Raw genomic sequence first — 21869 nt, 5'->3', positions numbered from 1 at the left:
TTGCATTCCCTTCTGGGCAACCTTCTGCGGGCCACATGCCAGTGGTGGGCAAGTCCAGAGGCAAAAGTGGGTGGAACTACTAGCAAAAGCTTTTACTTTTGTACACTAGGCTAGTTTCTACACTCACACACCCACCTCTCAATCCTCCGGTCCAGACAAGCAAGAATAATCGGAGTTCAAGGATACGTTGCAGCCAAACATTCAAGGAGGGTGTGAAACAGAGCCACAGGAGACATGGCTGAGGAAGAGTCCTGGGTGGGGTTGGGGGCAGATGGAGAGGGCTGAAGGTTCACATTTGGCCCCCAGAGATTCCTCACCTGTAAGCTGTAAAGGCTTGTTCATGTACTTAAGCAGTAAAAAAGCGCCACAGTGCTTCATTTCATGTTTATATTGTATTTTTAAAAATATGTAATTGAATATTACTTGTAAGCCACCTTGGTAGGATTTATATCCTGAAAGGTGAGATATAATTAAGTGTTTATTTTATTTTTTATTCATCGGAAGCTGATAATCCTTTGTGGAAAAATGGGGAAAAAGGAAGGAAGGATGTTCAAAAATAGAGCTGGCATTAAAGACCACTCATGACAAAACAACTTTTCAAATTACTTCTGGCTGACACTATTTTTAAATCTGAAATTATCAGCAGAGTATGCTTTGCCTAGTGATGCTTCCAGCTACAGAAAACAAAGATACTCCCTCTGAATAATAAGCAAATAAATAATCTCTATCTTTACCTGTGGTTGTAGTGAAAAAAGGGGAGGACTAAAACTGTTGGTTTCCATCCTGGATAAGTTCAAGATAAAAGGTGCTGGTGCTTATGCAACTTCAGCTACAACATTCTCTCTTTGCATTCTCTTGGAGGTGGAGCACTTCCTCAGGTTTCCATGCCCCAAAAGATTCTGTGACCAGGTCAGCACTTAGTGGAGACAGGTAGGTCAATAAACAGCTTTTTTTAAAAAATAAAGACCTTACAAGAACAAAGCTTCCTTGTAGCTAAGCAGAGCAGCTCACAGAGCCTTTTACTTATTCAACATATTCCATATTCCATAGTAATGGAATCAAGTGGGAGTATATCACACCAGCCAGTATCGGGGGTGAGGAGGAGAGAGAAATCAAACTGTTGCATTACAGGTCTCTTAAAAGTACTTTCAATATACTACAGGCTATTGTAAATAAGACTCCCTACCTCTGCCCTATAGTAGACAGACAATTAATGTACACAGTTGCTCCAATGTGAACGGCTTTCTTCATCGCTATTCCCATATGAAACATCGTTACCAACTTGACTTGGTAGAATGTTGCCTTTGGCAGCTGGCAGTAGTGATTGCATGAAGAGATGCCCACTTTTCTTACATTAATGTCCCACCTTTCTTCCATCATGGGAGCCAAGTGGTGCATATGGGTTGTATCCAAGTAAATTATACTCTGAGTAGGCCTGTTGAAATGAATGGACCTAAGTTAGCCATGTCCATTAACGTCAATGGTCTACTCTAAGGAGGACTACCACTGGATACAGCCCCATGTGTTTTCCAATGCATCACCCATTCAGGCACTGAAGAAACCCAGACCTGCTTAGCTTCAGTGTGGTCGTAGCCTTGTGTGCCTTCAGACCATAACTTGGGACCTGAATAGCTGACCCTTAAGATGTGAGAAGTCTTCCTTAAATGCCTAATGTCATGGGAAGTAGCGGCTTTCTTTAGTGACTCCTTTCAAACCACAGATCAGCCTTCCCCAACCTGGTGACGTCCAGATGTTGGACAATTTCTATGATCCCCGACTATGCTGGTATGCGGGCTGGGGCTGACAGGAATTGTACAGCAACTCCTAGGAGGCGCCAGGCTGTGTTAGTTTACCTTACCTTCCTCACACTCACCTACCTGCCAGAAATTTACTTGATAGTCTTTGGGTTGTATCCCATAATGGCTTTGCACTAGCGGAGAGTACTTCTGCTTGGGCAAAGCAAGGAACCCAACTAGCAGTCCTTTCCCCCCCATCCACTGCAGTGCCTCAAATCCCTGAAAAACTGGGCCTGAAGGTCCATGTTGGATGTATGCTCTAGAGTTTGTGTGAGTGATCACACCCACTTCTGAGTCATGCCACTGCCAGCACGCAACACCCAGAGGATTGGCAAACAGAGAATACAGCCCTTGGGCCAAAAAAGGTTCCCCACGCACACAGAAAGAACTATATGAGCAAGGGTTAGATTTAAAAATGGTGCAGGGAACAAATGTTTATGGAAGTCAGACAACAGGATGCTGGTGAAGAGGAAAAGGTACGGCATCACACTTAATATGAAATATTGCACCAGATAAGCAAAGCTGCAGAATCATATTCATTCACCAATTCAATTGGCTGCAACCAGGGGAAAGAACTTTCACTAAGCTGGTGACAAAGTGGCATGACTTTGGACTGGTGGCCAAGATACACACTTGTCTGAACATAGGACAGCTTGTGGTGGTATTACAGCTGCATGAGCTCCAACTGACAGGCAAGCTCTGAAGTCAGAGATATTTATGGAGCACAGTTTCTTAGTGCTGCAGAGTATAAAATGGTGTAGTATCAACAAGGGTGTGGATGGCAGAGCATCAGTATGAAGCAGAAAAGCGCTCTGGCAGACATTCCATAAAAGCAAAGTTCCTGTCTAGTCAAGTTTCCTTTTTCCTTTTTGCAGCTGTTGAAATACCAAGCACAGAAATCCCCTGGACTATTGAGTACTCCTCTCCTCCAACTGCTAAAAATGATGCATGCTTTTCTTCCGTCAACTCATATTGTCATCATGAGATCAGTGCAAGACATTTGGCATTGCAACCTGTTCAAAACATTTGAGGACCCTGGATTCTTGATTGGCAAGAAAGAAATCCATGGATTTTTATTAGTATCTGTTCCTTCCTCCCCATGCACCAAAGTATTCAGCTCAACGTGTCCATTGACCTATGGGGAGATTTATATTGACAGCTGAGGTAGGGGAGCCACCATGGGATTCTATGTATGCAATACCTCAGAAAATTAAATTTCAAAATGATGATTGAGGGTAGCATGGGCTGAGGTGTTCCCTCTAATGTAAATGCAACCCAGTCTCTCTCTCTCTCTCTCTCTCTCATGCAGACAGACAGATACACACTATGCACAAACAAAATCCATTAAGGAAAGGTATCTATTTCACATAAGATTGTTTCCCAGAGATACCAGCAAAATATGAGTAACTGAGATATGTGCATTATCACAAATACTTTTAACTTCTACAGCTTTATCATAAGATCCTTTAAAACCTCTCTAGCTTAGCGCAATCCACAACATACTAGGAGGTAAGCTCCCTGATGCAACAAAGCTTACTTCTAAAACATACCTAGGATTGCATTGTTAATGTTTTTCTGCTATACTTCTCGTTTTTGTAGTTTCGACATACATTTATGCTGACTGCATAATAACGTTTTACTAATTTTGCATTTTAACGTGAAAACAGAAGTATAAAGCAGTGTGTATAAGCACTTATATAACAGAGGTGGGGAGCCTGTTGCCCTCTAGATATTTCAAGATGACACCTCCCATCATCCCTGTCAATCGTCCATACTGGCTGGGGCTGATGAGACTTAGAATCCACCATCTGGAAGAGTCCAGGTTCTCCATCCTTGGCTTATAAGAATATGGATCTTGTGCTTGCCATGTGTGTTTCACAATAAAACCCCACACATAAACAGCTAATCACATGGAGCAGCTTCTACATGGGCTGCTTTACACTTATGATGGCTCCCAAATGCACACTCCAGAAGCATGTAGGGATCATAATTCAGATGCACTCATGCAGAGGTGCTATTTGTAAGAACTAGTTCACACTTATGACAGCCAAAAGCTAGCACCTTGGAAATGGGGGCTGCTGCGGACTTAATGGATGGACAGGTCTCACATGGAGATGCCATTTATGACAGCTTTTGCCTCCATGTTAGGTATCTACACAGGGTTGACTATGAATTGAGCATGCTTGATATGCTTAGCATCATATTTTAAAGGCTTGGTTCAGGGGAACCTTAGAATTTAAACTGGGTGTAACACTGATGTGAGGAACTTAGATGGTTTCCCCTATGAAAGGCTTCATGATAGTCATAAGAACGTTTCAGCACCAATGGGTATTTTGACTTCCCACTCAGATGACAGATACCATAAAGGAGGCCAAAATCAACTTTCAAAAAACTAATTTTAATCAAAACAAAAAAAAATCGATCATTAACAAGTTTATAAAACAGTGATTTAGTTACATAAATAAATTGATATCAGTGTATCAAATCTTAATTACTTTCAACTTCATGAGCATGTTTACATGGGTGATGAAATACAACATTTTTTCCTAGTATAATAAATAAAATGGAGAGCATGAAACAAGTTTTTTCCCTCTAAACAAAAAAGTCTACAAACATACCTCTAGCATGTTCTCTAACAAAGGGAACAAGAGACACGGGACAACTTTTGCACCAAAATGTTAAAAAATTGCTTTAAAAAGCACAAGGGTACAGAACCATCAGCTAAAAGTAAAAGACACTATACTGTAACCAAAGTTGGTAATAATAATAATATAATGAACAGTTTGGTAGTTAGATCTCCAGTTTGGTTATTTTAAAGCATTAAGACAAGGCAAGATAGAAGGCTGCTTTCTTTTGAAGTAATTCTAGAAGAAATGAAAGTATTTTAAAAAACAAAGTAACTGAAAAGAGAACAGTCATACCTACACAACTTTCTGTCCTGCACAAAGTCAATTACCTATGCAGAATATATTTATATATATAATATATATATATATATATGTTATTTGTGCACAAAGGTTAGCTTATTATTAGCTCACTGCAAAGGTGTAATGTATTATGTCAATTGTTTTGGAAAATATTGTAGGTAGCTACAGGTGAACATTTACCGCACAGTCGCCACTTATGAACTAACCACAGTGTGCACGAACCACGTAGGAAACTGGTCGCTTGCAGTGATTGGCTGCCCGGCAATTTCTATAACATCACTGCTTCTGTAATTTGTTGGAATCAAGACCTCAGCTCACCGAATGGCAAGGTGCTACAAGTGACCATCATGTGGGATTTATGCACCCCTACTAAGTTTACAAGTAGCGACAATGTGGTGCAACATTATCTGCAGCTGTGTGCAGGGAAAAAAAAAGGATATTTAAGTTTTCTAGGCTAGGAGGCACAAACCCCAAATCTGGCATACTGTATGTATTCTTAATGCTAAGGCTTGCTGCTCTGGCTGTGTTGTCCCCTCTTGACTAGAGTACCTGTTACAAGTGCACAAGTGTGGATACATACATATCTATATATGCATACACTCGTCTGTATAAATATATATATATGTATAATTTCCCCCCAATTTCCATCCAACAATTCAATCCAAAAGGTGGCTCTGCATAGATGCCCAACATATTAAGTTCATCACCTGAGCCATCCCTGAAGCTAGGCGCACTTGAGTCTTTTGAATACGTTTTCTTGTTTGTTTAAAACCAAGCTACTGCAGCTTCAAGTATTTCGCATTATAGATTTTTTTTTATAAATTAGTTAATGTTATATTTTATTCTCAATATTCCGACATATACTATAATATATATATATATATACACAGTACAATAAATGCTCTCATTCTTTTAATTTTTTTTCCAGATAAATCCCTGAGAATGTATGTTGACAGTCGTTAAGTTTCCACATGCACAAGCATTGTGTGCCATGCTTCTGGATGAACAAGCACTGCAAAGCCACGTGGGTCAGCCTTTGAAACTATGTAGTTATTTGTGTGGTTGGTTCGTTTAAATAAGCTGAAATGTCAGGATGAGTTACAAAGGAGTAAAGCTGGAGCCATTCGAGGTACTTATCACAGGATGGAGGTGTTTGTTTGGTTTTTTTTTTAAAGCCATTGCAATATATTTCTCTCTTTTTTTTGTTTTGAGGCTGTGAACATATACAGAAAACAGGAGAGCTCTGTGGGCTTTTGCCACTTGACAACATATACTCAGTGTAAACCAATTTTTTTTTAAGCCTCTCAATCTCTCATACAAAAAAACAGAAAAAAAGGAAAGGAAAAGACGACGCACACACACTTTCACAACGTGACAATTTAAGTTTTGCAAACTCAGTATATAATTATACACATATAATACCAGCGTGGCTCTGTTTAAGTTAAAAAGGTTACAAAGGCAGGCTCAAGTAAAAACATACCACCCTCCCACTCCTCCCCCAACCCCCACACACCCCATTCACACATTTATTTTTGTTTATTTTTGTCAACCAAACCGTTCACGAACCAACATCATCAGTTTCTTTTTGCCTTTGTAAATTTGTTTTAGGTTGTCAATGAACTGTGTAAACTGAATGTGTCCATCGTGAGCCATTAAGAAAGTCTCGCGGGCCTTACTCAGGAACTCTATAAACTCGCTATAATGCCGGGGACTGATGTGCGTGAGTCGAGAATGCGTGGTATTAATATATGCTCCAATCGTGGCATCCAGGAGTTGCCTTAGTGGGGCTTTGTCCAATGACATAAGCTTACCAGAGTTCCTCCTTCCATGAAGTCCCACCATTCCAGGAGTGGTCAAAGTACATCTACGCAAGATGTCCGACAGTACTGTTGCACATTTGACACTTTTGACCACCAGAGGTATTATAGCCGCAAGTTCATTTTTCCCAAGGGAGTGGCTAAGTGCGCATGCCCATAAAACATCATTAATGGCAGGGTGTGTGTCCTGATTGTAACTCAGGTTGAGATGCGTCATGGCCAACGTGGCCAGCTTGTAGGCCCGCATAGGATAACCACGATGTTCCATGTATCGTGCTATAGTGAAAAGCTGAGTATAGCTCATGCCAGTTGCAGCAGTATCAAGAACAATTTGGTAAGCAGTCTCAAAAGCTATATGATCCTTTTCACATAAAGTCAGTGCAGAGAGGGCACAGTTCTGAGGATCCTTCATGGCACACTGTAGAGCAAGCGTCCTTGCACTGCTGGCAAGTTTCTCTTGCTGATGGCAGTCTAGATGCAGACGGACTATAGTGCTGTTGGACATCACCGTGGTAGCAACAATACTAGTAGCTTCAGTTGGTGTGAAAAGTGTAAACCAGCTTTGCATGATGCTATCCAGTGCATAAACACCTGTGAGGCACAGAAAGATTTTTGTCACCAAGACTGATCCAAATATGAATGCAGAGAAAGAACCTGAGACCTGGGGGCTCTTGTCCTCAACACTCTGTAGAAGCGCCCACCAGTGTCGGTGCATTGAGATCAACATTCAGCTCACAAGTGCAGCAGCAACAGTGCTGAATTCAGAGATCATTTTAAAAACCAAGTTTCTAGCTCTTAGAAGCATGCTGGCAAGACCAGATTAAAAACCAAAGGATTGGCTGAACATGATTTCCGCTGGGACAGACTAGGGCTTCAATAAACTGCAGCTCTATTACTCCCCACGACTAGTGAAAACAGCACCTATGTAAATTAAGCAAATATATATATTTGCATAACTTGACAGTGCAGAACTCTAAACTTTTGATGTGGAATGCACACTAATTAATATAGATGGATCAGGAGTAGTGCAAGCACAATTATTTCAAAGAAGAGTAACTTGGAAAAAGACTGGGACAGCAGATTAGGAGATCAAGCATTCCTTCAGAGACCCAACAATATGTTGCACTCCCAATCTATCACAGCCTACGGGCAACTTTGGTTTTTATTATGTTAGCCTGTACCCCATTTGAAGTTAAGGGCACACCTCACTTGGAAGCTGTGAATACTCCAGATGAACGACACCCAATGAGAGCTCCAGTATAGATTTGCATATCATTACAAAACATTGTGGTGCCATTTATGTAAACAAACTGCCCCACAAGCTTGAGTGGCCAAAGGAAGGCTGTGTAAGGCCCATTCCAAACAAATCCCAACACTTAATGCATATTTTTCCCCTAAGGAAGTAACATCCTTTTACAAAACAAGTCTAAACTGCATGGGCTATAACCCCAATATGAAAATAGAAATCTCTGTCCTTAAGGCAACGTCCTCATCTAGAATCACTACCAGCTTTCATATCTGAAATGTGCAGGTTTCTTTAGTACCCTTTTGTTGCTCCTGTGAGGGTGAACAATGACTAATGGGCTTCATAAATTGCAGTTTATAGGCAGTTTGAGTACCTCATTATTGCTCAAAGTAATTTGCACACATCTGTGCACTCATCTAACCACACCCAGAGGTCCTTATTTTGCTCAGTTGGTCCTGCTATCCTATCCATGTATAACCCCTTCATCCTGTGCTAGGTATGAAGGCCAGTCACTCAGTGCCTGGCCTCCATTTACATAAGCAAACATGACCCTCATTTACAAACTTCCTTGATTCTTGGAGGTGGACTTCGCTTGACATTACAGCTTCCTTATGGAGGCTGTATATATATATGCTAATTTAGTGCAAAATAAAAAAGCAATTTGCTTGCCAATAGTTAACTGAGCAAAACACACTTGCCCTCTAATATCCAGAACTCAATCTAGGTTTCAATTATCTTGGCCAAAACAAACATGCTATTTTAAAAAAAAAGAATGCAAATTTGCAGACGACATCAGTTGATGGGAGAGCAAAGAACAGTAAACATGACAGTTTTAATTCCTAGATGGGGGAAATGCAAACCTGGTAATAAATTATTACATTTTTGCAATGATGGTGGCAAAGATGATAGAAAATTTGCTTGAGCAATAGTACTCACTCATCTTCATAAAAACAGAAACAAAAGACAGAGAACATTTGTTTGATTTTTTTTAGAGAAATTAATTGCAGTCTACATTCCTGTACAATTATGATGGCGGTCAAATTTGAAATATACAAACCATAAAACAGCCATAAGTAACAGATAAACTAACAGTATAGCCGGAGGTGTGGACAAATTAGTTTATGATTGTAGAAGAGACAGTGAAAGGAGCAGAAAAAAAGCATGCATGACTGATGTGCCATTTAAGAGAACACATGGCTCCTCACAACACTGTTATTTAATTTGAACAACTTGGCAGAGAACTTCCTGTTCTTGTGAACCCACAGCCACTGGAACAGCACAGGGATTTCATAAATTACTTCAAAAGGGGGGGGGAGGAGTGCCCTTCCCCTGGTTCCTTGGGGCAATTCCTGTAAGAGTATCTTTTTTCAGCTTCTATGCACAAATTGCTGCAAAGAAATTCTCGCTGTATTTGGGAACACAGCATTCTTGGGGCTGTTTGGGCTCTCCTGCATGTATCACGGACTCTCTTGCCAGGGACAGTTTCTGCACACACTAAAAATGGCTGGTATGGCAAATTCAGTGTGAGAAAAGGTGTTGTTTTGTACACTTAGTTCATGTCAGTGTGACATTATCACACAGAGGCAGAATTCAAAAGGAGCAATATAAGTGTGCAATGTGGAAGCGCCCCACTTTTTTCTGGAAAAGTAACATGGTGAGAATAAATCCAGTAAATACATTATAAACTCTTATGCACTAGGGGTGACCACACTATTTTACAGTGCTAGTTAAATCAGAATTCTTCAGAGGTCAAAGTTAGCACTTACCTACTTCTGTTGCACACGTTACCAACCACCTCACCATCTCTCGCCGCCGCCAATTCAAGGTTGACAACGTCATGCGCATTACCTATTCACAAAAAGGGTATTTTATGGAGATTCAAGACTTAAAATTGTAGTACAGAGCTGTCACAACACAGCACTGTTTAGTCAAAAGGGACACTTTTGGGACTCTCCAACACCTCCATTTCAAGAAAGGGAAGCTTTTCTTACCTGTGAACTTATGTTCTGAAGTGCTTGGGAGAGGAAGACAATACATCCAGAAAGCACCTTCTCTTGACTACAGGCTACCTAACTTCTAAGCTGAGCCCTGGAAGGTGTGGCCCTTCAACCCAATTATAATCTAACAATGTTGACATTCTGAATTTCCCCCAGAAACATCAACTGTCATGCTGCCAAAGAAAAGGAAGGAACAGGGGGTTATTCCCAGTCTTCCTCTTCATATCCCCAAACAGAACTAGGGTGAGAAGATCCTTGGAACAGAAGACATCTACAGGTAAGAAAAAAAGTTCTTTTCTTCCAGAGTGGTGGGACATCCTAAACATTCCGGGTATATACAAGCAGTTACATTTCTAAAGGTAAAGACCCTAAGCTTAAGGAGCATTTACAATCAATGAGTTACAAGTCCTATGGCAGGAAGTGGCAGAGTCAATAGGGGTGCTATCCCTTACCTGCAGATATGAAGGGGCACACAAAGAGATCTCATCCCTTTGGTCTCCAAGGTACTTGTCTAGGGTTGGCTTTTAAAGATATCTGCTGAAATTAGTTGAGAACTATGTTCACCATAGCTTCTAATCAAGGTGGTTTACCAAGAATGGCTGAATACATTTATAGTAACTAAATTAACTTCAGCTCTTGTGGCAAACAACAGCATTACACAAGGGGGATAAATAATCTCCTAGCAATACTCCTACTACTTAACCAGTTCTTCTATCTCTCTTCCTTCTGTCCATTCGTAATAATAACTTCCTCACATTTGGCTTATTCTCCATAGTTTTTACACCCTATGCTAATTCCCTGGTGATTTCAACTATAAGGAAACCAGAGCAACCACTGCAATTGACTTGCTGGGTAAAAGAAAGGAGCTGAGACTAACAGTACAACTCTATGCAGCTGCTGCCACAGCAGCCAATAACGTTTGGCACTGCCTTAATTGGGCAGCATTAACCATTTAGACATTTGCATGTTAGAAAGGAGGTTAGAACATTCCTCCAACCCACAAGTCATGCCACCCTTACCCATAAAACCCATCAATGATGGCAGGGCGCCTATCCCAACAGGTTTTTAAGATGCAATGTGGCTAAAGGACCAAATTGATCCAGCTGTACAGAGTAACCGTAAAGCTCCATAGAATCACACTACTGAAACATGGGATGCAGCTTATGCCTTTTGTGGAGTCCAAAGAAAATTGCTTCTCTTAATAAATAGAACTAAATCTGAAAAGAAGGGCTATTCTAATGCGACAGCTGGGGATATGGGTAGCTAAAGGATTGCATCCACCCACATGAACCGGCCCAAGTGTTGCAGGAGTCTTTCTCTGGACACCACCTGCCTACCTTCAGAAGGTCAGAGCAACTTGGAGGGTTTTTTCAGTTGTGGTACCCTGCATGTGAAAGACCCTCCCCTAGGGAACCTTGTCTTCAGCACCAGGTGAAGACCTCTTTATTTGCCTAGATTACTTTGCTGGCTTTGACTAAAAGTTTTTGGTTTTTAATGCTCAGACCCATTTTTATTGTTCTGCTGAGTTAAACATAATACATAAAGCTGTTTTGTATTTTATTAACTGTTATTAGCTATCCTGAGAGTTTTGTAAACTGAAGGTGTGTGTGTGTGTGTATCGCAAAGAAATAATAAAACAGTAAAATAATAAGTGTTATATAAAAAGACACTTTCAATTGTGTATTATATCAATGATATACAGTATTCCTTATGCAATATCCACAGCCTTTATCTATGTATAAAGATTGTATGGATCAATTAAAGAGTGTCAGCCTGTGTCCTTGTGATTTCCAACACCAACCTGTACATTGTACATTTAAAATGCTTAAGTTCAACCAACAGAACTGACTAGCACCTAAGAAAAGATCACTTAGACTAACGCAGACTAAAACAGCAATTCTTACACTTTCTTCTATCACAGATTGCTATTCTAGTTTGCTTGTCCTTTGCAGACCACCACATTTTAGTTACCGCATGGAAGACTTCTAAGGAACTCAGCAGGTTCTATATTCCAGTGCAGCTGAACTATGTAGTGTAGAAGAGTTGTTTCCTGAACAGCAGTGTTGTGATCGATATCACAAAAACAAACAGAGCAAAATCTCCTTGTTACCTAGAAATATTTAATCTACTCCTTCACTTATTTATTATTTTATTTATATCCCGCCCTTCCTAGGATATCCAGGAGTCCAGGGTGGCATTCAGTATAGCTACATTGGAGTGCACAATGAGTTGAGCTTTAATTTGTTTTTTGTCTTTGGAAAAGTTCTTCAGTTTTTAATGCGTGTCTCATGAATTACCTGGAAGTGCAGTGTTGACTACAATTCATGAATCACTGCATTAGAGTCCTGATACTATGCTGTGGCTTTCCAATGAAGGCAGGATGTCCAAACTTTTGAGGGTTGAGTGTTTCAGTGGTCTAATTCTAGGGCATGATAGAAGCATGTTTCAAAAGCAGCCACATAAATTATACATGCCGTGTCAACCTGTGTGTTTCTTTGCTGCCCACAATAGAAGGTATCTATTGATATGTCATGGCAACTTCTAACAGCATCTTAAAAAAAAAAATCTGTGTGAAAATAATGAAGATTTGCCATTTAAGCACCTCCACCCCACCATCGTGCAGAGCAGTAGAATGACAAGCTCTTATGGACTATGGATTGGTAGGAAAGGTCAGATTTAAAACTAGTTGTGCCAAGAATATGCATTGAAAAACTGATCCAACAGTTTACAGTGTCTTACTGAAGCATTAAAATTGCATTACGTAGAAAAATACCTGAAGACCCAGCTCCAGAGAGACTTTCAAAAGGGTGATATCTGGCAGACTGTCCATAAGTGTTGCTATTTTAAATGCATCCTGGGCAAGCTTAAAGATGTGCGATGAGGAGTGAATGTTTTTCTGGATAGATTCTAACACTGTTTCAAGCCTTCGAACGTCACCTGCAAGGTCAGCCAAAAAAAATGCATCAACACCACCGCTAGTGACAGAAATATTACAGTGTGCCATACCCAAGGCCAACCAAAGTTTCAGAAGTGCATGTGTGAGCAAACAGCTTCTGTGCTATCACCAAGGGGTTTAAGGCTCAGTGTCATCAACATGTGGGTGATATCTCCATACCATCTAAAGCAGATGTAGCTGTGTTAGTGCTGAACCAATGCTTGGGCAATGGGTTAGATGAGAGCCTACAAACTGGAGCTAAAACTTGAGAAGGTACTGTTGCTGAGTGGTTCTCATGTGTGGGATCAAGCTGCACTCCCCCTGAAGGAGGTGATATTTTACTACTTTTAAATACTGTATATTTTGACCAATCAATCATTTTATTGATTGTCTTGCAAATTGTTTTGTGACCACACATTGGAGAAAAGTGGTTGATAAATGCTGGAAATAAATATATATGTAACAGCAGAATTCTTTCAAAGACTTTCTTAGTCAATAGCTACTAAATCCCTCAATATTCTAGACACATGTTTTCTATTTGTAAATTAATTCATCCTTCTACCAAAACAAATATACAAAAATACAAACTATCTCACACATGTGAACCAGAAATAGTATCCAGGTAGCCCAATGCAGCTTTAGCTACTTAGCATTAAAATCTAGGTATTTGAACAACCTTAGTTCTAAATACACAATAGCCTGGCTCCAGCTTTATACTATGGTGTAACAATATGCGTATGAGCCTTGAGATCATGCCCTTCCTTTCTCCAGTCTTCTGCTCCAGCACAGCTGTGAGATCAAATGTTTTTGCTTTCATTTACAACAAACTGCTGTTTAGACTTATGTTTGAATCCTAAACTGTGGCTAATTGGTTAGTCTTAACCATGGTTTCTTAAACCATGGTTAAGACTAACCACAGCTTGACAAGAGTTTAAACACAATGAAAAATATGGTGAGTTAAAATGGGAAGTGGAAACTTCCAGTCTCCTCTTTGAAGCTGCACCAGATGACGACAGGGGAAGGGGGAGCCCATGCACATAATAATAAACTAGGGTTTGCCAAGCTCTTTAGAAAAACTCCCAAGGACACCACACATACTGCAATCAAGCACGCACCACAACCTATTACACAGACTACGGCAGAATGCTTCTTTCAAGCTTAAATTTAGTAGGGGGAGGAACCCTAAGAGCACTAGGAAAGGCCTACGATGGCACATGTATACTGACTGGCATGTTGATGACCCCTATGATAACCCATAGTTTAGCATTAAGATGGAGTAAGGCCACAAAAAACTCATGTGTACAGTCAGCTAAAATAGGTGTTTGCTTAATTTCCAGTATTGTACCTTTGGCTGCAGTTAGCATAGTTGATGCCAACTCACACTGCTGAGATTCAATGTGACTTAGAGTGAACCAACGGGGATATCGATTTGGAACAACTGATGCAATATGATGTGGGCGAGACATATCTCCTGAAGGAGCTGTGGATTCCAATACTAGTAATCTGTAAACAGGAAACACACAAATTGATAATTAAATTATAGTCATGATAAAAGTTGTGCTTTCTACAGAAACACTGCAATATTCAGATATGGTTATTATGGTTAGTTTGTCATTACAAGATTAAGCCTGCATGAACTTCAGGCTCATCTGCTGTGCATCCTCCCCTCCTCCACATGCAGCAGAAGATTGAAAGCTACCTTGGAAGTGAGTGCAGTTCCCTGTTATGTCCCAGCTTGGGGCAGCTGTAGTTTGTTAAGTTAAAGCAAAACCATAGTTCCCGTGAGTTCAGATATTACACGGGTCTGTGGGTAGTTCAAAGGATAGTGGGTATGTGAAGTCTCTTGCATGTGAAGGGGGAGAGCACGTAAGTTCAGTCTTTGTTCTCATAATGGCAAACTGTGATTTGTTATGTCTCAACAAGGTAACAGGTAATAGCTTTTGCTTGTCACACTAAAACATAGTTGACTGTTTATCATGAATGCAGAGATTGTTCCTCCTTCACTTCTTCCCTAGCGCAAGCAACAAGCCACAATCCCTAGCTTACCATTACATCCAAAACCAGGGATTGTGGGGTTTTTTTCACTCAAATAAACCATTACTGGTAAGGCAGACTATGGCTTACTGTGAGATGCCAACTCAGCCTTTGGAAAAACCTGTTTCTCCTACAGACTAAGACTAAGACTTCTACAGACTCTCTCCAGCTATAACAGTTGAAGCCCTTTTGCAATATGTGTGAAACCTATGGCCCTCTTATGCTGCTGAACTCTCAACTTCCATCAGTTCCAGCCAGCATTGCTAACTGTCAGGAATTATGTGAATTCTAGCTCAGCAACATTCAAAGTGCAAGAGATTCCCTATCCCTGACTTAAGGATTTTTTTTTGTTCTTTCAGAATGGTTAAAAATAATTTTCAGGATTTCACTCTTCTCTCAAAAGCATTTCGGAAAATGACTATCCAAGCAATATCAACCTTTACTAATTTCAATGGACCTTGATTGTCTTCTATATTTTAAACCAGATTTAGTCCCCAGACATGAACACAAGATAGTGTTAGAGCACTAGTGGTTGTTAGATTGGTTTGGAAATGTGAGAAGACACATTTAAAACAAGAATGACTGGAAAAATAGAGGGACACTTTCATTAGTCATATTGATGGCATTCAGTAAATATTCAAATGCATTTGAATTTGGTGATGAAATATGGAGCCCAGTAGTCACTTTAAGAAGTCTTTGTCCCTGGCCCATGACCAATTTGAATAGTTAAACCCCAGACTGAGGGCAATATTCTGCCCATTGTAAATGTATTTTATCTTTTAAAAAGGTGACTTATATGAACTGCATGCTTTATTTATACTTTTTAAAAATGCAGCATTTTAAAATATGACAGCCAATTTTATGCAGGAGTTCCACATCCAATATTTAAAGATAGCAATGTTAGCTACTACAGCATTCCAACTGTAATAAGCCTAACTCCTCTTGCTTCTCACTTGCCTCCAATTTCCCCATCTTTTGCATCAAGTGAAAAACTGATGAATGTTTGCGGGAACACACACATCACACAAATACTGAGAGCTGAAAAGCCTCTTTCTATTCATGAAAACACTCCATTGTCTAAGGCCATGAAATCCAAGGTGAAAGCTTATAAGTGGATGGTATGGATTTTTTGACTAGAGAAATAAATGCGAGTTCTACTGCTAATTTTTATATTACATATTATCCTTGAAATATAAAAAAAGACTTTGGTTCAGGATAGCTACCTTTCTTTAGTTACTATGACACTTGTATCGAGATCCTATTCCTACTCTTACTCTGAAACTAGTCCCACTGGGTGGCATCCAATGTTATGTTAGTCACACTCAGTGTAGACCTATTCAAATCAATAGACTTAATTACCTTTTGTTCACTGATATAAATGGTTCTACTCCAAATATGGCATAACACTAAGTACATGAGGCTTACTCCCAATTAAGGGTTGCATTTAACATAGCACTAAAGAGATTATTCTGTCAGCACAAGCATTTCTCCCTTCTCCCTCCTCAGTGTGCTGTTCTGAGGGCTCACCTGGCCCTCTGGAGCAGATCTGGGGAGGTCCTTTGGTGCTAGTGGGTATTCTTGCACTGTCTACCACTGGTGCAATTAGTTAGTTGAATACAGTCCTAAGTGTGCAGAGGGCTGCAATTTGTGTATGCTGATACATTAATATTCAATTTCATTGCCACTCCTGAAATATAGGAATATTTAACTACCGCACTCTAAAACGATGAATTATGAAACTAAAATTCTTCTGTGTTTGCAAAATAATGATGAGATTTACACACCATTCTGAAGATCAGAAAAAGTTTACTATGTTGCTTTCAATTTTTCAAACTGGCAAAACCTAATACATACTTTGGTAGCTTAAATGCAACAACTCTTAGCTCCATCGCTGAGTATATTTGTATTTATTCTTTAATAAAATTAAGGCATTGGTACTTGTATATTTCGTAAACATATCAAGCAGCACAATTTTAAGTTACACAGCAAGTTTCATATTTTTAAAAGTAGTAAAATACGCTCTGAACATATAAAAATATTGCATTCATTTATAGTTCTTCTAAAACTCAAGAGCTCCTCATGCGAATGTACCCAGGAACTTCCTCATGAGCAATGCAGTTTCTGCAATTTGCTCTTCCACTGCTTTGGATGTCGTCTGAAGGGTTCCCAGATTTTCAGAGGCATGGGAGGCTATAGGAAGAGGAAAGTTTCAAAAGCCTCAATGCAAGTACAGAAGCTACCTCCATAACCCTTTGGATGCCATCATAGCTATCTTTAAGAGGTACCAATCCCAAACATTAATCTTAATTGTCATTTAGTTTATCCATATCTTATTTATTTATTATTTATTTAATTTAATTTCTATACCGCCCAAAGCCAAAAGGCTCTCTGGGCGGTGTACATAAGAGTAAAACAGCATAAAATACAAAAACATAGAAATAAATAGCAAACTCAACAGAACAAGTAATTAAATAGTATTAAAATACAATAAAATACAATAGCAGCAGTCCAGCAGGAAGGGTGGTGGTGGTGACAGCCAGGGGAAGCAGCACAGCAGCAGCAGATGACAAGGGGCTCTCCCTCCCTGGCAGCGCAATGTTCCTCTTCCTGCAGGCAGAAGGTCTCCCAGGCCTCTCAGCCAGCCAGCCTATATCTCCCTCCAAGGAGGGACAGGTGGAAAAGGTTAGCCACAGCTGGCTGAGTACCTGGGACCTGGTCCTGCAGGGCGTGGCAGCTGTTAATAGCAGCAGTCCAGCAGGAAGGGTGGTGGTGGTGACAGCCAGGGGAAGCAGCACAGCAGCAGCAGATGACAAGGGGCTCTCCCTCCTTGGCAGCGCAATGTTCCTCTTCCTGCAGGCAGAAGGTCTCCCGGAAACACAAGAAGGTCTTGTGTTTCCTCCAAGCAGATCAAGGCAAGGGCACATTGCTTTCCCCACTCCCTCTGTTTTAGTTGAGAGACAGCAACTGGCCCAAGGTTACCCAAGTAAGCTTTCAAGGTTGAGTGGGAACTTGAACTTGTGTCTCCCCATTCTTAGTACAGCACTAATCACTACTCTACGCTAGTTCTCTGCAGTAAAGCTTTAACAACCTTCTGAACATAACTGTTTGAAAGTGGAGGGATACCTCAGCAAGCCCTCAATGTCATTGAAAACATTTTACTATGGAGATCAGACTAACTTGTTCTCTCCAGTGATAAAATCAGATATAATCAGAATTTCAGCAGTATGTGAGGGAGAGGAAATAAAGGACAAGGGGAAAATTTATATTTAAGTATATGCAAACTAGTGGACATAATTTTAGAAACCATTCTGGTGGCAACTGTTTTGCTTTGCAAAGGAAAAGCCTCTGCCTAACGTATAGAAATGAACCAAACCTACATACAGGAAGCGGTTGGAAAAGTTACAATATTGTAACAGAAACAGCTACCCCAAGCTGCTAAGTTATTTTTCCTACTACTACAGACCTATTATTAGAAGGGTCTACCCTGTAATTTACTTGAATGAAAATAGCATGGCTTTTTTTTGCATGAACTCCCTACCATGATGATTCAGAGCAGCCTCAGCATTTGAAAGGTCAAAGAGGTACAGGACAGTTCGAAATGGAACATGAACAGGCAGAGTTCTGAGTGTGCATGTGCGTCTGTGGGATTTTAGCTCCAACATAGTGATCAGTACAGCCCTAGGAATCTGGCATCAGAAGCTTCAAGTTCTACAATAAAGCTTTAGCTGTTATGTAGCCAAAACAAATGGAAAAACAGCTACAACATTGGCAGTGCTGCGGACCCGATTTCCTGATGGCAGCAGCATTGCTGTGGCATACTAGAACGGTGAAGTGGTGGGGCAAGGCAGTGCAAGTGCACCAGCACAGCCAATTCTTCAGCCCCATCAGTGCACCTGTCCTGACTTTACCATCATCACTGGTGCCGGGAGGCCAGGTCCACAGCATTGCCCCTCCTGTCCCAACCTCTATTTGCAAGATACTGAAACAGCTCAAGCTTCTCTGGTTATCTCACCTAACAATTTCAGGGACCCTAATCAAGGGAAAAAAATTTTTCCAGGAAAAATCTGATGAAAATGTTTATTGTTTCCTAATTATGGAAGCATCAGCCTGGTGCTAAAGAATTTGAGTTGAGGCTTCTTTTCAGCATCCCAGTGCAGATCAATTCTCTCAGGATTTCTTGAGGATGAAGACAGACCTAGACTAATCATTCCTATCCCATGATCAGGTTTTAACATATATAGATGTGGTGATACCACTTCAGTGCTTGTCATTCTGTGCTAGCTTCCAGTCTATTTCCAGGTCCAATTCAAAGTACTGGTATTAAACGTTTAAACGTTAAAGCTGTAAGTGGCTTGGGGCCAGGTTACCTGAAAGATCATCTCCTCCTATATATACCTGCCTGGACATGTAGACATTACATGTGTTTTAATCTGTTTTTTGTTTATTGTTGATTTGAATTAATTTTTGAATGCTTTTTAATACCTGTTTTTAAACCATCTTTTATTGATAATTTTAATGTTGTATTTTATGTTTTTTGTAAACCACATCAAGGTTTTATTACAATCAAGCAGTATATAAATGTAAAATAAATATCTTGATGTTATTAACTTGTACAACTGAGGTTTTTTGCAAGGGAATATCTTAAGCTTTCATTTGGCATATACACCTAATTACACAAAGAGTGTCACCATTATCTAGTTCAGAGCCAGCTAACCTGCAGCCCCTACAGAAGGTGAAATACAGCTCCCATCATTCCTGGCTATTGGCCATGCTGGCTTGCACTGAAAGAAGCTGGGAGTTCAGCAACATCTGGTGGGCCACAGGTTAGCCACCCCTGAACTAGCGGTTACAAAAATTATTTTGTTGATATCATTGCAGATAGTTTACATTCCTGCCTTCAATTCAAGGTGTTAGTGTTGACCTTTAAAGCCCTATACGGTTTCGGCCCAGTTTATCTGAAGGAGCGCCTCCAGCGTCACCAATTATGCCGCCCGACGAGATCAGCCATACAAGACCTTCTCTCGGTCCCGCCAGTTAAAATAGCTAGGCTGGTGCAGACCAGAGAGAGGGCATTTTCGATTGTGGCCCCCACCCTCTGGAATTCCCTTCCTTTAGATCTCCGCCATGCCCCTTCCTTGATGGCTTTCCGCCGATCTTTGAAGACCTGGCTGTTCAGGCAGGCCTATGGGATCTCTGGGGTAATTAGCTTTTAATGCTGTTATTAACTGGAAGGGTGGTGTTTAGATTAATTATTGATTGTGGTCTTCATTGGTTTTATATTGTATTTTATTGTGTTATGTACGTCGCCTAGAGTGGCCGTTCATTCGGCCAGATAGGCGACTCATAAATAAAATTTTATTATTATTATTCAGCAATGCACATGACGTTCTAGGAAGTAGTCTAAAGGAACTTAAACTTAACAGCTATGACAACCTGTGTAGCTTTGCTACAGAATTAACTGGATAGAAGGAAGAGAAACAGCTATGAATCGGGAAGCCCTCAGTTTGAATCTCACTTCTATGAACTCTCATTAGGTAGCCTTAGGCAATGCACTCTGTCTCAGCTTTCACCCCATCCATCTGCAATATGAAGGACAATATTGACTACCTTACAGTGTTGTTGCAAGGATTAGAACTAGATAACATATGTGAGGTGTTCTGAACACTTGGAAGTGTTATACAAAAATATTATTACTACTCCTTCACACTGAAGTGGTGCTATTCAGCTTCTACTAGAACTTTTCTACATCACTCAGTTTTATACGGTGCTACAGGCTCTATAGCAGTTTTCTTGCATCTGCTTCTGCAAGAGGTTCCACCAGATTTTGCACAAGTAGAAGAATGCCTTTGAATTTCTCCCATATTTTCTGGCACATTCTAGCTTGAGGAGTGAAACAGCCCTTCCTTGAGCAGAAGATGCCTTCAGCATGTGCAAGGGCATCTATGGCTCCAATGCACAGTGCTTTACATTGCTAGCTTTTGTCCTCACAAGGCTTCTAGTTGTATACCTATCTCTCTTCCCATCAAGTTTAAACAGAGTAATTTACACATAGTTTTTTAAACTATAAGATATACAATGCACAATTAAGATAAATTATGGAACTCTTGCTTAATTTGCATAACTTAACTAAGTTGCAGCTCTCTTATCTTGACATAGAATCTGGATAGCCACTCACAGGATTTTTAATTTAAGTTTTTGAAATGCAGAGTACTTAGCCCTGCGCATGTCATGTACATATTATTGAGTTCTAGCAGACTTTATCCATATTGCAGATTGTGTTACTGTCTCCACTTGCCTCAGCTCTAGTAGATAATTTCTTGGACTGAACAGAAGAATCTTAAGTGAATCAGATGGGTCCCATTTCCACCCTGCTCTTAGTATATGTCAGTTGTGCTCCCAGAGGGCTTCCTTCAAGATATATAAGCTGCAAGATATATAAGCTGTGGTCACAGCTGCCCCAAGGAGTAAGCTCACTTTAGACTCAAGACTCCCTTGGGGCAGACCTAACTCCTTAGTACTGAAAGCAAAAAGGGACTATCAGCAATTTTAATGCCATGACACACCTCATTTAATTCCAATTTTCTATGTGGGAGTGTCCAACAATGTCTGATAATGAAACAGACAAAAGAACTGGACTGACCATTCAGCAGCATAGATCTAACATGAACATTATCCCTCCACTCCCTGAAAAAGGAACACACACAGCTTTAAGTGAACAGAAAGGGTTGCAGATTAAGCAGCCTGGCAGAACAGACTAAACAGACTACAGTGCTGGGATTTACTACCAGCAATGATAAACACAACTGAGTAATGCAAAGGTCTTCCCGTAGAATGAGGAGAGCCACAAGGAGAAAAAGTTGCCATTGTTTTCCAAGTAATTCTGTGTTTGCAAGACTGAAGCATATATAGGTCGTCTTCTTTTCAAGTAAAGGCAATTCTTCCTAGTATAATTTATTACATCAAAAATCAAATTTTGGCTTTTGGTGTCAAGCATACCAAATATCCTTTTTAGAAAGACGAAAGTCAGGATTATCTCTCAGTTTCAATGTGGGTTTTTTGGGAGAGAGAATGAAAATAAGTGAACTGCTTGTGTTGGAAGATTTGAAAAATACTAACT

At 40.2% G+C, this 21869-nt stretch overlaps 1 protein-coding gene across 5 annotated transcripts in view; it reads right to left on the bottom strand.

Annotated features, from left to right (window-relative positions):
- Positions 1-6234: 6234 nt before the first annotated feature.
- Positions 6235-21869, bottom strand: part of ZSWIM6 (zinc finger SWIM-type containing 6) — a 117084-nt gene continuing 101449 nt past the window's right edge. For all 5 annotated transcript variants that reach the window (XM_061618872.1, XM_061618882.1, XM_061618891.1 and 2 more), the window contains 4 exons: positions 14064-14221; positions 12557-12720; positions 9553-9634; positions 6235-7131 (listed from right to left, as the gene is read on the bottom strand). In XM_061618872.1, coding sequence (XP_061474856.1) covers positions 6269-7131; positions 9553-9634; positions 12557-12720; positions 14064-14221 — 1267 coding nt within the window. In that variant the 3' untranslated portion in view covers positions 6235-6268. The remainder of the gene's footprint in view (positions 7132-9552; positions 9635-12556; positions 12721-14063; positions 14222-21869) is intronic.

The sequence above is a fragment of the Rhineura floridana genome, chromosome 1 (genome assembly GCF_030035675.1).
Source record: "Rhineura floridana isolate rRhiFlo1 chromosome 1, rRhiFlo1.hap2, whole genome shotgun sequence".
Taxonomy (NCBI): domain Eukaryota; kingdom Metazoa; phylum Chordata; class Lepidosauria; order Squamata; family Rhineuridae; genus Rhineura; species Rhineura floridana.
The sequence above is the reverse complement of the archived record's forward strand: the minus strand, read 5'-3'. Positions and strand labels throughout refer to the sequence as shown.